The 17,972-nt window shown below is 40.7% G+C and overlaps 1 protein-coding gene across 2 annotated transcripts; it reads left to right on the top strand.

Annotated features, from left to right (window-relative positions):
- The first annotated feature begins 1,947 nt into the window (after nucleotides 1-1,947).
- On the top strand, nucleotides 1,948-16,690 carry LOC139451834 (syntaxin-16-like). 2 transcript variants are annotated; one of them, XM_071233137.1, is made up of 8 exons: nucleotides 1,948-2,134; nucleotides 5,341-5,435; nucleotides 6,266-6,318; nucleotides 8,138-8,244; nucleotides 9,436-9,598; nucleotides 11,001-11,107; nucleotides 14,192-14,335; nucleotides 15,669-16,690. In XM_071233137.1, the coding sequence occupies exons 1-8, from the start codon at nucleotides 2,054-2,056 to the stop codon at nucleotides 15,849-15,851; spliced, it is 933 nt and encodes a 310-aa protein (XP_071089238.1). In that variant the 5' UTR covers nucleotides 1,948-2,053; the 3' UTR covers nucleotides 15,852-16,690. The 2 variants fall into 2 exon arrangements, with proteins under 2 accessions (XP_071089238.1, XP_071089245.1); XM_071233144.1 differs by lacking the exon at nucleotides 5,341-5,435.
- The last annotated feature ends 1,282 nt before the right edge of the window (nucleotides 16,691-17,972 follow it).

The following is a 17,972-nucleotide window of genomic DNA, read 5'->3' as shown; positions in this document are numbered from 1 at the left end:
CAAAAGTCCTAAAACCGTTGTCAAGCAAGGCTGAATAATGAACATGGTACAGAATCTATATAGTAGGTGGGGGATTAACATTAACAACAATTGCATACATGAGAGAGATTAACATGAGTAGGTTAAGTAATGAAAACACAAAGATAATAAGGAAGAGAAGTTATGGATGTCAACTTCCTTGTTATGAGGAATACAACATTTTCGGAGTATATACTTACTCCTTCACCTGATGAAGGAGTAAGCATACACACGACGCGGAGTATATGCCTACTCCTTCATCAGGGGAAGGAGTACAGTACACCTCGGTTATAACGAACTCAAAGGGACTTCTTATTTTAGTTCGTTATAACCGTAGTTTGTTATAAGCATATATACAGCATAATTTCAGCAAATAATCGGGACCAAAATGTAAGTTCGTTATATCCGTCAGTTCGTTATAAGCGAGTTCGTTATAACCGTAGTTGACTGTAAGTATATACTCCGAAATGTTGTATTCCTCTTAATAAAGAAGTTGACATCTATAAATTCTCTTCCTTCTGTGATCACTTCTAAATGCCTCTCAATAACTAGAAGGATAACACTGTAGCAACTTGATGAACAGAGAACACATGGTAGAGAAGCCAATAAGACAGGAAGCCAATGGAAGAGGATTAAGTATACATAATGGGGGCGTATTGCTTAATGGGTTCAGAGTAGGCGGATGGAATGTGGACAGAGGTATTTAGAATTTACGAAATGGCATGTACATATTTCGTCATACTGATCAATATAAACTGTAAGCAAAGCACGAGAGCAAGCATGGTTATTATAGGTGAGAACCTCTGTACGTTATACGGCGGACAGATCGTAGATAAATGTGCGTGCTTCCATGAGTTCTTCGATATAACGACACGTATACACATATATAAATTCCAAATTCATGGTAGAATAGTATAAGAATTCTACCATGAATTTGGAATTTACTCGATTCTGATTGATCAATCAGAGGCTATTAAATCACAATAAACCCCCTCTGATTGAAACAGCTGGTTTGACGGCCGCATCACCGCGGAAGCTAATATTCATAAAAAAGTACTATTTTCAGTCACTGTCGGTAGGCATATTTAAATAATTATACCTACAATTACAGGTTACAAAATGCACAGATGCGGTTACTACAATATTCAAAGGATGTGTGGCAATACATTTCGTGCTGAAAAAAACGACAGAAATCAACAAAGGGAATGTATTTACATTTGGAGACAACAGAGAGTTTGGAATTGTGGCGCTTTTCTATATACGACTGTGACGTCATATCCTTTGCGTCACAATGAGCGATATGACGTCATGATGGTGACTCGCGATGTATCGAGCGAAAGCCTTGCAAAGCTTGCTTTGTTTTCTTTAGGAATGCCCACCTCATGTTAGCTTACCAAGTTGCCGTGCTTATATGCTTTCAATGCCTGTCATATGTTCGAATGAAGTATTACGGTGTAAACAAATTGCTTGAGTATATACAGCACCATATTTTGTTCGGTGATTCCGTAATTCAGATCGATAACCCACTCAAAACACTGAACTCAACCCATGCCGCTTCACTCAGTATATTTGCTAACACCAAAGAGTTCGCGTTTTATTTAGTCATGGTAGATTGGAGATAAACATACTGTGTTTTCAATGTAGAGCTAGGTTACCTGTAGATTTAACCGCGCTAAATTTAACATTTGAAACCGCTGCGCGTTCGGTTCCAAATTCAATTTAGCGGGGTTAAATCTACAGGTAACCTAGCTCTACACTGAAAACACAGTATGTTTATCTCCTAAATAACACATTTTAAATATCCGAAAAAGCATGGCTTAGCTCCAAACTCCAAAGCAGCGCGCGTGCTACCTTTAAGTTCGCTGCAGGGAGCTTAGATAACGGTGTAAGCGACCACACCGGAAAAGGAACGGAATCTTCAGGCCCCTTCTATCATAAGAAATGACATAATGGAACCGACAACACGTTTATCGTTTTGAATCATCTGGTCGTTTTGATTAGTGAAGATCACCCGATTCCCGGGTCTTCTGCCATAATGGCGACAAGAAGTCTCACTGAAGTGTTCATTCTAATGAGAAATAATGCCTTGCAAAGTCGCCACATCTTTTCAGAACAAGTGAGTTGTGACACTGACTTAGGCCTAATTATCATACGATGTAAGCAGACCGCTCAGCTTCATAGCTGCTACAGGGTATAATTCATATGGGAGAAACAGGAAAAACAAAATGTCAGATCTTAAATATGTACATGCTTTCTTGTCATGTACTGCCAGATATCATGCACATGTATTTCCTCCCCAAATATATAGACTAAACACAAATTAACATAACAATAACAATAACAGGTGAAAGGAAATACCGTATTCGACGTAATAAGCGACCAGGGGGCTCTCAAAATTAGAATTAGGGGGCTCTTATTACAATATTATGTAATATTATTTTGGTAAAAAAAAAAAGAGTTAAAGGATAAATTTTGTGGTTTATGCTGACAGCCTGAAATGTTTATATACGACAAATATCTGTTTCCAGAATTTAATTGCCGATAATTTAGGGTGCATATAACACACGAGTGCGTACACAAGTCTTGTGTACATTGATCAATTGGAAGGGGTGCTAATTGGGATTGTTTAGCCAATATATTAGCAAATTATTTGAGTGGGCGCTTATTATGTAGAATACGGTAAATACTTTGCTTGAGCTTCAACGATACACATAGTTGTGTTATTTAGTGGGGGCAGGCTAAAACGTCACCGATTTCTCTAGCGAAAACGGCATATCTATTTTTAATAACGATAACAATTTATGTCACATAATACAGCATGTTGATTTTTTCTTACATTCTTCTCGCATGCAACACATCAAAAAGCCATTGTGAATAATTGTGATACAGTTTCAGCTTGACCATGTTGACATTAAGTTAAATTGAATAGGTACTTAAAACTTCAAAGCATATAACATTTTCACAATAAGTTTGTTGTGCCTCCCAATCAGAGTCGGCGAGTAAATTGGAGGAAACTTATTTTAACATTTCACAATTATTTGTGTTTGTAAGTGGCGATGTGAGTATGATTTCATTTATTTCACTTTAAAGCATACTATGTTTTCACAATAATTTGAGTTACGTACAGGCTTAGTTGGAATATAGATCTAGTTGAAATAGAGGCTAATTTCTAATGTAACGTTTCACAATTATATGGTGCCGTTTTCGCAAGGCAAAAGTAGCCGTTTTCACTTGCGGCAAGGTGCCGATTTCACCAATCAGTGCTGTTTTCACCGGGTGACGTTTTGCTGAGGTGCCGTAATAGCTATAACCCTTATTTAGTTGGGGATGGGATACATGATACAATACATGGATAATTGAAACATGATGTGCTGAGGAAACAGTAACATGTCCATTATGATAGTAGCTAAACTGAAACATATTCGTGATATTTAGTCACACTCCGGCGCAGTGGTGACTTAGCGTAACACCACTGCCAGAGGGTAATTTGCATATCACGTGACCAGACGTTTTGTTTGTTTCTTAACAAACACTGTTATTCTAAAATCAGAACAGACTGCCCTAATGCAAGCCTTTCGGTGCGCTTTACATATTGTTTTGCTACTACATCTGCAACAGTGAGTTGTTTGACAATATATCTTCAAAGTGGCTGTATAAAAGGCTCTTTGCAGGGATTCAGTGACAGCACGCAGAGACCCCAGAGCATGTTTTTGTGAAACATGAATCCCGTTCCCATCCCTTCTCAGCGCTAGCAGCCTATTTTTTAGGGCTGGGACAAGTCCAAGTTTACTATCTGGGTACCCGACCCTTCCTGGGTACCCACTGTAGGTTTCAAGAGAAATGTACAAAATGTCTAATTGGGAATAGTTTGACCATAGCCCTGGAAAATATGTATTTAGATACACTTATAAAACCATCAAGTCATGCATACACTAAAGTTGACTGAAGTTTTATCTTTATTCAAACAAATAAAAGTAAGAAATAAAATGTGTGCATAGTCAGAAAGAAATGCGAACACAAGTGACTAAACAGTCTAAACATAGAGTTCTAGATATTTCTTTTTCATGAAACAATATATATCACGTGACCTACCACGAGTCCAGGTAATCCTATGGGTACACACTGGTCCTGCACAGTACCCACCTGACCCCAGTTACCTGTCCCAGCCCTACTATTATAATCCCCTTTTTAAGTCGAGGAAAGAAACTGAGACTTGAGAGTTTCTTAGTGCTTGAGGGTTCCTTTATACGGTTGTTTCTATTTAACCTTATGCAGGACTTTATTTTGGAGAGTATATGAGTCTAGTTAAGGCTACCCTGAATACTAACTTGAAGATCAAGCATCCCATTACAATCCCTAGGGTTAATTACCCTTCAGCCTTAGAAATTGGCACTAGTCCTGTAGTCCTTGCCAATCTGCCCAATAGTTAAGGTATCATAAGAACTAGTAGAAATTTGCCATTTTTTAGGGTTTTGCTATATGTAATCATTGTAAGGAACAGTGGACTAAAAATGTTAGTTTCTACCCCTGCCCTTTCCGATAAAAACACCCATTGCAATCTTAGGAGTTAGTTGTGAGTTTTGATTAATTATCTCACCTCTCTCCAAAAGTTATCAAATGTAATCAGAGATAAATCCATATTTTTTTCAAGTTTCACTGAAACAAGCAGAGGCTATTTATGGAATTGTCTCTGAAACAGTGAATCAAGTGAATGATTGTGAACCTGTCCCTGGACAAGTAAACACTAAAAATACCACTTGTCCAGATTATTGATAAAAAATGGTGTTTATGTCACAAAATTGGTTCTTTCACTTTCCATGATTTTCATTTTGATGTTGAAGAATCAGTTTCATATCTCTTGATTTCTCAACACAAATAATGAATGTATCTATTTCTAGTACGTTATGAAAGGATACCCATTGTGCAGCCGTGACTTCTAACAATATGATGTGCTGCTGGCAACATCGTACTCTGATCAACCAATCAGAGAGCAAGTCTAAAGTGTGCTCGAACTCAGAACCTGCCGTCATTTGGATTGGTCATGTGCATGATGTTCCAAACTGTATTTAGTCCTTGTTACATATATATGTCACCACAAATGATGAAAGGTCTTCTATCAAAAATGCCTTAACGACCCTATTTTTCAAATTTGGTAAAGATTTAGAATAATGTCGTATCAACATGATCAAGAGTTGATAAAATTTTAAGTATGTCCTACTGCAGTTAGTCTCGAGGAAAATCATTGAGCAAATGTTGACTTGCACAGCACTTTACACAACCTGCAAGTCTGGTGGTCTTCACAGGTCTGGTTGGTATTTTCAGACAGCAGATGACCGCATGGCACTCATGGGTTCTGCTTCTGTTGACCCTGAACTGGGGATTGCTTCGACAAGGTCATCTCGACTGCCTCCAGAATGGTGGGTATTGCAACTGTTTTTAGATAGAATAGATATATGGTGGGTATCCATTAGTACACCAATCATGTCAACTCATTGTGTCCCCATTTGAATAGCCCACCAGTCAGCATATGCATATACAAGGAAGTCAGGTGACAGTCAACAAATTGTCATGATATTGTCATGTCAGTAGGCCATTGTGGCAAAAGTACACAATTTTCAGGATGTTCAAATAGCTTTTGAAGATAATTTCTGTTATTTAATAGGGGTGAAATGATACATTGATGCATCATAAGATTTCATGCGACCGTACACCATATGTTTTCTTCTGTATAGATACAAGACAATGCACATGCTAAAATATATTACTTACAACTCGTTTAATGACCCCACAGCAATTTTGTGTTGTAATTAGCGTTCCAAGTTCACAACTAAATATAGCCACTACAAACTTGTATCTACAGCTAGCTTTTCCTTTAGAACTAGCTCTGAAATATTTATTATCAAGAAGTGTCCACACAATTTGACGTAAATATGTGTATCACAATACGTATCGTATCATGACCTATGTATCATGAAAAATGTTGTATTGTGACCTCGCTGCATCATTTCACCCCTATTATTTTATTTATTATAACTCACTCACTCACGCACTCACTCACTCACTCACTCACTCACTCACTCACTCACTCACTCACTCACTCACTCACTCACTCACTATATCACATGGTAAACTGGGTTGAAAGGTTGGTTGTATTTTACATGGTAAACTGGGTTGAAAGGTTGACTGTATTTCACATGGTAAACTGGGTTGAAAGGTTGATTGTACATCACATGTTTATCTGCTGCAGGGTTGATGGTGTGGAGGAGGTCCAATTTGAAATATCCCGAATCAAACAAAGAGGTAAATAGTTTGTTTCTCATGTGAGTTTCATCATGAATCTTTTGATGTGCTCATATTTTGTTTTCTTGAGTACCAGTATATTGTGCACCCAAGTATAATGCGCGACCCCCTCTAGTGGATTCAGTATTTTGGAAAAAATTTAATTCAAATACTATGAGCAGAAAAAATTACACCGTACCCCTTCAGCGAATTCCGGTAACCGAACGGGTGATAAGAAACTTGGTCAGTACAAATTTGAGATAAAAAATCACCAGGCATATTGATTTACCATTTAAATTATATTTCTTGTTCTGCTAGGCATTGTTTTACATGGAGGGATTAAGATTACCATGTGTAACTAAGCTCGAAACAGCAATCAGCTGTGCACATGTTTTCTTGGGATCTATTGGTGATTCGGTTAAAACTTACCCAATGATAGAACTTTAAAAGATTTGATGCAAGGATCGAGAACAATTGTATCTGAAACTATTTTTTTGTCAGGAATAATGTATTCCAATATCATGTTATTTTAGTTGCAGCAATTACTAAATACATGTATATTTAAAATACGATTCGTATCACGAATATAGGGTAACGAATACGATTATTAAATCATGAATACAATAACATGTCAGCAGCTGATGTAGTATTTGTTATATTCAGTGAAACAATAACAACATAAATTCTTTGACGTGGTTTGTTAAATATTGATATATTATAGATTTATATACTGCACTTATCCACTTATCCATACCAGTATCTGCTCAAATGTGACAAGGACCAGTGACCACAATCCTGTCAAATTAAATATTATAAGAGTGTTGTCTTTAAAGAAATCTATGCAAATAATGTTCTTATGGATATTTCTAGGTACAGGGTATGTAAATGCACATGATTGCATATTCTTAAATATTCAATCCTAGAGGCCACGAATAACGAATTTAATTCATGAATGGATACGGTTCGATTCCCCGAATATGCGAGTGAATCGTAACAGCCCTACTGTTCAGCTATATTTGACAGCAATGAGATTGTTGGTGATAAAGCACAAGTAGCAAACTGCGGTTTCGTCTTCAGGACGATTTTATAGTGAATGCATCAGGTTGTCACAATATTGATGTTGTTAGCCTTTTAGATGTTACTGCAAGTGATTGTTAATAATGTTAACTAAATTAATGAATACTGGCTTGCATATTTTGAACTGGCTAGGAGTTCTAATCCAACCATCGACGGTTTTCTGACTGATCATGGTGGGCCCACTTCAATTTCAGTTATTGTCCCTTATTGTGTATTGGCTATTGTTCTTAAGTACATGTAGCATCCAATCTCATTAAAATCAGACCTTAGTTCTCGCTACCGCTAAACAAAGATCTGAAGACATTCCATTAGGGGTCACATCAGAAGGACCTTTCATCCGACCAATCAGTGCGTCGCTTACCAGGTTATGAAGGTGACAGTTGGAATGTGATTTCTAATCATGCAATCTTGAAAACTTTAACATGGGGTAATCTGTATGATAGTTACGGGTTTAACGACTGAATCCTTACAATCTAGACAATCTATTATCCATTCCAGATTGTTTTTTGTTCAGGTTTCATAATTTGTAATAGAGAATTTGTCCAAATATGTTTCGAAGCGTAGTCGCCAATTTGAAATTAGTGCAGTAAAGCATGAGAAAGCTGCCTTCTGATTGGTCATTCCAATGACCCGCAATGGGATGTCCTAAAATCTTTGTTTAGCGGTAGCGAGAACTAAGATCTGATTTTAATGAGATTGATGTAGCATCCAACACCTTCTTAGTGTTAAGTGTAAGTATCATGTATGTGTGTGTTTGTTTCAGTGAAGGAGTTGTCTGCTCTCCATGACAAACATTTGAATCGACCAACATTAGACGACAGTGTAGATGAGGAACATGCCATTGAGATCCAGACCCAAGAAATAACTCAGGTACCGGTTACCAACCCTGTGGAGAGTAACGGTCGGAATATATCACAGGGACTCATGCTTGTAACAAGAGAAAACTAAAATGATTCTGTGGGGATTCCGGTTCGAATAGGTCATAAGAGGCGGCCAAATGGATCGGGTGGTGAGGCTCAGTGACTTGGTTGATTTTGTGTCATCGTAGGCCAGTGTGTTGATCATTGCTCATAATGTCAATCACTGGATTGTCTGGTGCAGACTCAATTATTTACAGGCCGCTGTCATTACAGTTTGAATATTGCTGAGTGTTGTGTTAACCATCAAACTGAAATTGAGTTTGGGTGGTCATTCTGAAATGGCTTGGGTCATTGCTTATGCTTGGATCATTGCCTATGTCCTGGGCCCGTGAAGATCCGGGTAAAATAGGTCTTCACCAACCCATGCTTGTCGTAAGAGGCGACCGATGGGATCGGAGGGTCAGGATCGCTGACTTGGTTGATGCATGTCATTGATCCCAATTAGATGGATTGATGCTCATGATGGTCACTGGATTGTCTGGTCCAGACTCGATTATTTACAGACTGCTGTCATATAGCTGGAATTTGCCGAGTGCGGCGTTAAACAACAAACAGCCAAAAAAACACCTAATGTCCTGTGAGTTTACTTTGACTTACGAAAGTCGGGGTCTAGGGGTATCCTAATTATCAGTTTTAAGGGTCCTTGCAGGCAGTATGAGAGTCCTGTAAAGTAATGGAATGGTGTAGTGTCCTGTACGTTTTGATAATTTCTTAGAGCCTGGAATGAATCAATGATCATGTGGACAGTTGTCATGATTGATGGATGAAATTACAAGACAACCATAACTGCTCTTTATGCGCTGTAGGTACTGTGAATATTATTGAGCGTCCTTCAAGACGCAGTATATTATGTTTTTACGACCAATCTCAACATTTATGAGTTCTGGACTCACATTTATGCCTCACGTGAAACCCTGGTTTTATGTACAGCCTGTTGAACTGGCAGCAATAATCGTGTTAATCTGGTCGTGCATACCTTGAAGGTTGCTGCTAAGGACAGTCGTTCCTGTATTCATCGTGTAAAGGTAGAAAGCAAAGTTCAGGCTTGTAACTCAACACACATACATCTGTAGGATTAGTTTGTGTTTTACTTTTGGTCGTCCAATGCAAGACTTTACATATGATCACTTATTTATTTCAGATGTTTACCAGGTGTCAGAGATTAGTCCATTCCATAGGCTCCAGAAGCTTGCATGGGACCAACCAAGAGAAGCGTCTGTCAGCGAACATTTTGTCATCCTTAGCACGTGCTATCCAGGAAATGTCCACAAATTTCCGGAAAAGTCAATCAAATTATCTCAGAAGTGAGTTTTTCATTGGCTGATTAAATGTTTTATGTATGATTATGTTTAGCATGTTTAGATATTTCACCTCAAAATTTTCTTACAAGAGCTATAGTGTGGCTGCAAGAATTAGGGATGTTCAGGGACACAAAAAGATGCAGGGTAATGGACATAGAAGGATGCAGGGTAATGGGCATAGAAGGGTGCAGGGTTAGGGACGCAGAAGGGTGCAGGGTTAGGGATGCAGAAGGGTGCAGGGTTAGGGATGCAGAAGGGTGCAGGGTTAGGGACACAGAAGGGTGCAGGGTTAGGGACGCAGATGGGTGCAGGGTTAGGGACGCAGAAGGGTGCAGGGTTAGGGACGCAGAAGGGTGCAGGGTTAGGGATGCAGAAGGTTGCAGGGTTAGGGACGCAGAAGGGTGCAGGGTTAGGGACACAGAAGTGTGCAGGGTTAGGGACGCAGAAGGGTGCAGGGTTAGGGACACAGAAGGGTGCAGGGTTAGGGACGCAGAAGGGTGCAGGGTTAGGGATGCAAAAGGGTGCAGGGTTAGGGACACAGAAGGGTGCAGGGTTAGGGACGCAGATGGGTGCAGGGTTAGGGACGCAGAAGGGTGCAGGGTTAGGGACGCAGAAGGGTGCAGGGTTAGGGATGCAGAAGGGTGCAGGGTTAGGGACGCAGAAGGGTGCAGGGTTAGGGACACAGAAGTGTGCAGGGTTAGGGACGCAGAAGGGTGCAGGGTTAGGGACACAGAAGGGTGCAGGATAAGGGACACTGAAGGATTCAGGGTAAGGAACACAGAAGGGTTCAGGGTTAGGGACACAGAAGGATGCAGGGTTAGGGACACAGAAGGATGCAGGGTTAGGGACACAGAAGGATGCAGGGTAAGGGACACAGAAGGATGCAGGGTTAGGGACACAGAAGGATGCAGGGTTAGGGACACAGAAGGATGCAGGGTTAGGGACACAGAAGGATGCAGGGTTAGGGACACAGAAGGGTGCAGGGTTAGGGACACAGAAGGATGCAGGATAAGTGACACAGAAGGATGCAGGATAAGGGACACAGAAGGGTGCAGGGTTAGGGACACAGAAGGATGCAGGGTTAGGGACACAGAAGGATGCAGGGTTAGGGACACAGAAGGGTGCAGGGTAATAGTCATAGAAGGATGCAGGGTTAGGGACACAGAAGGATGCAGGGTTAGAGACATAGAAGGATGCAGGGTTAGGGACACACAAGGATGCAGGGTTAGGGACACACAAGGATGCAGGGTAATGGACATAGAAGGATGTAGGGTTAGAGACATAGAAGGATGTATAGTTTAGGGTAATAGATGGCGGGTACATTGTAATTTATTGAAAATGAAAATTTTCTCAAATTGATGTGCATTTTACACAGAGTATGTAATACTGAGATGTTTCTATGTAGAGTTGAAGACAAGGGAGGAGCGGTCACGACAGTATTTTGGCACCAGTATCGGTCCGGATTCCATGATGGAGGAAGTAAATATTGCTGATGATGACATATACGACCGGGTGAGTTCAGTGCTGGCTGTGATGATGACATATACGACCGGGTGTGTTCAATGCTGGCTGTGATGATGACATATACGACCGGGTGAGTTCAGTGCTGGCTGTGATGATGACATATACGACTGGGTGAGTTCAGTGCTGACTGTGATGATGACATATAGGACCGGGTGTGTTCAGTGCTGGCTGTGATGATGACATATATGACTGGGTGAGTTCAGTGCTGGCTGTGATGATGACATATAGGACCGGGTGTGTTCAGTGCTGGCTGTGATGATGACATATATGACTGGGTGAGTTCAGTGCTGGCTGTGATGATGTCATATATGACTGGGTGAGTTCAGTGCTGGCTGTGATGATGACATATAGGACCGGGTGAGTTCAGTGCTGGCTGTCATTATGACATATACAACCGGGTGAGTTCAGTGCTGGGTGTGGTGATGACATATACGACCGGGTGAGTTCAGTGCTGTCTGTGATGATGACATATACGACTGGGTGAGTTCAGTGATGGCTGTGATGATGACATATACGACTGGGTGAGTTCAGTGCTGGCTGTGATGATGACATATATGACTGGGTGAGCTCAGTGCTGGCTGTGATGATGACATATACGACCGGGTGAGTTCAGTGATGGCTGTGATGATGACATATATGACTGGGTGAGCTCAGTGCTGGCTGTGATGATGACATATACAACTGGGTGAGTTCAGTGCTGGCTGTGATGATGACATATATGACTGGGTGAGTTCAGTGATGGCTGTGATGATGATATATATGACTGGGTGAGCTCAGTGCTGGCTGTGATGATGACATATACGACCGGGTGAGTTCAGTGCTGGCTGTGATGATGACATATACGACCGGGTGAGTTCAGTGCTGGCTGTGATGATGACATGTACGACCGGGTGAGTTCAGTGCTGGCTGTGATGATGACATATACGACCGGGTGAGTTCAGTGCTGGCTGTGATGATGACATATACGACTGGGTGAGTTCAGTGCTGGCTGTGATGATGACATATAGGACCGGGTGAGTTCAGTGCTGGCTGTGATGATGACATATACGACTGGGTGAGTTCAGTGCTGGCTGTGATGATGACATATACGACTGGGTGAGTTCAGTGCTGGCTGTGATGATGACATATACGACCGGGTGAGTTCAGTGCTGGCTGTGATGATGACATATACAACCGGGTGAGTTCAGTGATGGCTGTGATGATGACATATAGGACCGGGTGAGTTCAGTGCTGGCTGTGATGATGACATATACGACTGGGTGAGTTCAGTGCTGGCTGTGATGATGACATATACGACTGGGTGAGTTCAGTGCTGGCTGTGATGATGACATATACGACTGGGTGAGTTCAGTGCTGGCTGTGATGATGACATATACGACCGGGTGAGTTCAGTGCTGTCTGTGATGATGACATGTACGACTGGGTGAGTTCAGTGCTGGCTGTGATGATGACATATACGACTGGGTGAGTTCAGTGATGGCTGTGATGATGACATATACGACCGGGTGAGTTCAGTGCTGGCTGTGATGATGATATATATGACTGGGTGAGTGCAGGCCAGAAACCTATGATTGTGGGTTCAAATCCTGGTTCGCCCCGATTATGTTTCTAGGTTTGTCAGCACCATACCCATGCTCGTTGGTTTCACCAAAGTTGTAAGCGTCTGAGACCTGCATCACTTCGGGCTTTCCTTACACATTAAGCTGACACGCCGCAATATAACTCGAATAGTGTAAAAAATCGGCTTTAAACTGAACTCACTCACTCACTTTTGTGTAAACATACCCTGTCCAGACCTGATATAGTAGGAACACTTGGTCCAGCTAAATAAACAAGTTAATAAGGTGTTTTGTTATATGGTTGATATCAAATATATCAACTCAAGTCGATAAAAGTTTAAAACTCAGTCTTCCTGAGGAGTTTTCAACTTTTATCGATGAGGGATGATTTATTTCATTTGAAATGACACAAGACTGAGATGTTATATGTCATCCAAAATCATTTTTCCTACTTTTTAACTTTGTAAACAGTAGTAACCTGTGTCTTGAGTGTAAATAGTTCAGGTAACCCCAATACCTTTCAGCAGCATTCATGCATAGCCATGGTCAAAGGTGGTTTGGACCATGTAAATGCATGTATGTCACGAAAATGAATATGCATGAATGTGTCCAAAACGTCTTGTGAGCTCACCTTAGTTGTAGATATTACTGATGTAATTTGATTGTCACATCATTGTAACCGATGAGGTCATGATAGTCTGTGATGCAATATCATTGTATCAGTATTTCCTAGCAGATTTGGCTTGATCTCACCCAAGTGGTATTTCCAGTGGAAGCCAGTTTGGGATGATAAATGAAGTATCTCACCCAAGTCAGCCTCAGAGTTTTAAACTTTTATCGACTCCTGTAGATATATTTGATATCAAAAGGCACAAGGATGTGATTCTATTTATCATCCAAAATCATTCTTCCAACTTTTTCAGTTCGTAGACAGTAATAAGCAGGGTCTTAGAAGAGGTGAGGGGAGGTGAAATTGGGCTTAACGTCGCGACCAAGATTATTGCACTTATATAGCGATGTGCATGCATGTGTGTGTGTGTGTGTGTGTGTGACTGCTTGTACTAGTTCAGACTGATGCCAATTTATAGTGCTATCACACTGACATACCATACCGCAGTTTAACATGAATCCCCCACTCAGACACAGTATGCTGACTCTGAGCTGGCCAGTCCTTGTTTTAGCCCCTTAATGCCGAGCGCCAGACAGGGTAACAACAAGTACCATCTTTTAACATCTTTTGGTATGACTGGCTGGGGATAGCAGTGTCTTAAGTGTAAAATGGACTACTAACAGTAACACCTTAAGTAGCAGAGCCATTAGTGATGTCATTTGATTGTGACATAGCGATGGTCTGCCAAGCATTGTGATGCAATTTCATTGCAGCGATATCTCCTGTAGGAGCCGGTTTGGGATGATAAACACCAGTATCAACAGAGCATGTGTAGTAATACAAGCTTGGTGCACTTGCATTCTGTTCAGTGATTTCCTGACTGACTGACCGATGATGTTTCAGGGCTTCACTGCTGACCAGATCCTGCTGGTGGAGGACAACACAACAATGGTGCAGACAAGGGAGAAGGAGGTGTCCCAGATTGTCCGCTCAATCATGGATCTTAATGAAATCTTTAAAGACTTATCGTCGATGATAGTAGATCAGGTAGGAGAAGAGTGTAGTATCTTTTGATGAATAAATATTGACCGATAGATTATGTATCATAACCGTTTGCTTAGATGTAAACTGCATCCACTTACACTGACTGTTCCAACATCCATATACCAGGATTCATGCCCTCAGTCATTAGTTTCTGGCACACCTAAGGGACACAACTCTGCACAGCAAATATCATACTGTGTCAGTGCCGCGATGCACTGAAGTCTGATGTGCAGAGCTACTGTATGTGGTACATTAAGATATATGGACATGATTTGACATATTGTTTCATCATGTTCATGTCACTAGTTAGTCTTACAATTCTATAGTCAGGTCGAAAGTTGTGTATCGTGAAATGGTACAGAGGGCTGAAGATACGATACATATTTTGATACACTTTTCGTGACATGATACTTATCTTGATATACTTTTCATGACATGAAACATATCTTTAAACGCCAAAGTATCAACACAAAGGCCATGTTTCGGTATAAATTTGACTACTGGTAAATGATTATAAACAGAACACATCTTTTATTCGTACATTAAGAAAGCGAAAATTATGTGTTTTGTACCATCAAATATTGTCATACAGGCCTGTATGTTCGTAAATCGTATCAAAGGGCTTGGAGTTTGGGGGTATTGATTTACCTCCAGCATCAATGTATAAGTGAGTGGTTCCTCCCCAGTTGGGCGCACAGGTGGCCCAGTCGTCTAAGGCGCAATCTGCTGTGCAGAGTTGCGTCCCATGGGCACTCGAGAAACTTATGATCGGGGGTCCAAATCCTGGTTCACCCCGATTATGTTTCTAGGTATGTAAGCACCATACCCGTGCTTGTGGCTCTTAACAAAGTGGTAAACGTCTGAGACCTGCATCTCTTCAGGGTTTCATCCCACATTAAGCTGACAAGCTGTGATATCACTAAAATACTGTTAAAAGCAATGTTGAAGCCAAATCACTCGCTCACTCACTCACTATGATGTAGGGGTGAAAAAATACAGAAAGGTTATGATGCAATAAGTATCATGATACATAGCTCGCGATGCTCATATTTTCATCAAATCTTGTGGAAACGTCTTGGCTATAAATATTTCAGAGCAGGTTCAAAGGGAAAGGCTAGCTGTAGACACATGTTCATAGTGGCTATATTTAGTAGTGAAAATGAAACGCTAATCACAACACATTTTGCAGTCTCTGACTGATTAAATGAGTAGTAAATAATTTATTTTAGCAAGTGTATCATCTTGTATCAATACAGTCAAAATTGTATATGTATCGTATTGTTGCATGAAAACTCACGATGTACCAGTGCACCCCTACTATGTGTCTGTGTTGCAGGGCAGCCTTCTGGACAGAATTGACTACAACATAGAACATTCCTCCGTCGCCGTCGAGAAGGGTCTGCAGCAGTTACAGAAGGCAGAAAAATACCAAAAGAAGAACCGAAAAATGTACATAATAATCGTCTTGGCTGTCCTTATCATATTTCTAGTCATCGTATTAATTGCTGTAAAAAGTTAACATTCAATTGTGATTTAGTCTTCAGGTAACTTATGTCGTAGTCTACAGATTGTACAGGTTTGTAAATATAACTGACGGTGTTGCACAAAGTAGCAGGCCCTGGATTAGCCGAGAGCTGTGATGGCAGACAAGGGTCAAGACAAGACTTACATGTTCTTAACTACAGGCTCCTACAGGTCTTGTCTTCATGGTGGTCCCCCTTAAAGCTCTCAGCTAGCACTCGACCAGGGCCCCGTTCAACAAAGTGATCTTAGCGCTAAGTCGATCGTAACTCCCATTCTTTAACACTGACTTACGACAATCGTAGCTCTAAGATCGCTTTGTGTAACGGGCCCAGGGCCCACTTGCACGAAATGATCTTAGCGCTACGACTGTCGTAAGTCTATGTTTAAGTATCAGAGTTATAGCGCTAAGATCATCATGTGAAGTGTACCCAGGACTCTGTTCCACAAAGGGATCTTTACAATACAACTGTTGTACCTTCCCTACCTTAAGGCATCTTGTTTTAATTACTTAGTTTATGGACACACCAATGTAAACTTTAACAAATATGGAACAACATGAGAATTATGAGGACCGTCATGTTCCTTACGGCTCAGTCTGTTAATACTTCTCTAATTAAAAATGTTAGGATCAAGAGCATAGGATAATTGTCAAGGTCTGTAACCGTGGTAACATATAGTGTATAAAAGTCTGTAATAAATGTAACTGTTGCTTAGTGGTTCCAGAATGTGCTCTTTAATGGTTGTGAAAGTGATCATTGGTTTTATTATTTTAACCCTACCAATTTAAGTCTTCAGCAACCCATGCTTGCCGTAAAAGGCGACTATTGTTGTCGTAAGAGGTGACTCATGGGATCAGGTGGTCAGGCTCGCTGACTTGGTTGATGCATCTCATTGTATCCTAGTTGCGTCGATCGATGATCATGATGTCAGTCACTGGATTGTCTGGTCCAGACTCATTTATTTACAGACCGCTGTAATATAGCTGGAATATTGCTGAGTGTGGCGTTAAACAACAAACAATCAAAGAAACAGACTTTTAAAAACAAAATTAAATTTATTTGTATCTGAAAGGGGAAAAAACTGTCAAGTAGATAATTAAAAATGAAAGACCTAGGATAGTTGTATGGCAAAGAAAGCTATTTGGATCTGCATCCAAGTAATTACTCAACCAGAAACATTTCATCAACAAAATGAGCAACAGAACTGAGCCACAAAAGTTCAAACGTTCAGTCTTTTTTATTGGTTGTGTGAATCATCAATTGAATGTGAAGAAGACATTGTGGGTACATTATTATGAGAGTAAAATACAGGACCATTGACATATGTGGTGTATCACTGACCAGGATGTTTGGGCATGGTGACATAGGATGGACAGGGCTTTAATCAGTGTTGAGTTTTATTCTTAACTTTATGGGCGAACATCAACTGGAGACAATCGACAATTTGAGCGATGAGGGCATGGGTTCTAAGGCACTGCAGTATGCTGTGCAGAGTTGTTTCCCTTTGTGGTGTGAGTATCTGCGGATTGTTCCTCCCACACAGTGATATGACTTAAATATGGTTCACAGTGGGCTAAACCAAACTCACCCACAAGCCATCCCGTGGGGAAATATTCCTTGTTGGAATAGGTTCCTAGCAACTATGCTGGTCATAAGATGCGACAATACAGATCGGGCGGTCAGGCTTGGTGACTTGGTTGATTGGGTATCTCTTACTCCACGGCATGGATCCTTTCTCACAATATCAATCACTGGATTGTCTGGACCAGATTCAATTATTTACAGACAGCTGTCATATAGCTGACATTGTGCTGACCGCAGCATTAAAGATCAAACAAACCCTTGCTTGCCATTGAAGGAGGAAAAAGTGAGTCAGTGGTTCGTTTCTGCTTAATGATTCATGACATCTGAAGAATAATTGCAGCTGACATTGATTCACAAGGACTGCTACATCACTGCAGTTGTGACTGATGGAAGCATTTTATGATAAAATATTTTTAAAATGAGACAATTTATTATTTAATTGTTGGATCACAGAATTCTTTCTGGCAAAGTCTGAGTAAACGGTTTGGAAATACTAGTATATGAGTTTCAAATTGAGCGTCATCTTAAGCGAT

This window comes from Haliotis cracherodii, unplaced genomic scaffold, assembly GCF_022045235.1.
Source record: "Haliotis cracherodii isolate W230 unplaced genomic scaffold, xgHalCrac1.p SCAF_10, whole genome shotgun sequence".
Classification (NCBI taxonomy): domain Eukaryota; kingdom Metazoa; phylum Mollusca; class Gastropoda; order Lepetellida; family Haliotidae; genus Haliotis; species Haliotis cracherodii.
The sequence above is the reverse complement of the archived record's forward strand: the minus strand, read 5'-3'. Positions and strand labels throughout refer to the sequence as shown.

Bases quoted from the DNA above. Each gene is read 5' to 3' on its own strand.
- LOC139451834 (XM_071233137.1), top strand. From the start codon at position 2,054: ATGGCGACAAGAAGTCTCACTGAAGTGTTCATTCTAATGAGAAATAAT. The intron at 8,245-9,435 runs GTACCGGTTACC...TATTTATTTCAG, and splicing joins AGACCCAAGAAATAACTCAG to ATGTTTACCAGGTGTCAGAG. The intron at 11,108-14,191 runs GTGAGTTCAGTG...ATGATGTTTCAG, and splicing joins ATGATGACATATACGACCGG to GGCTTCACTGCTGACCAGAT.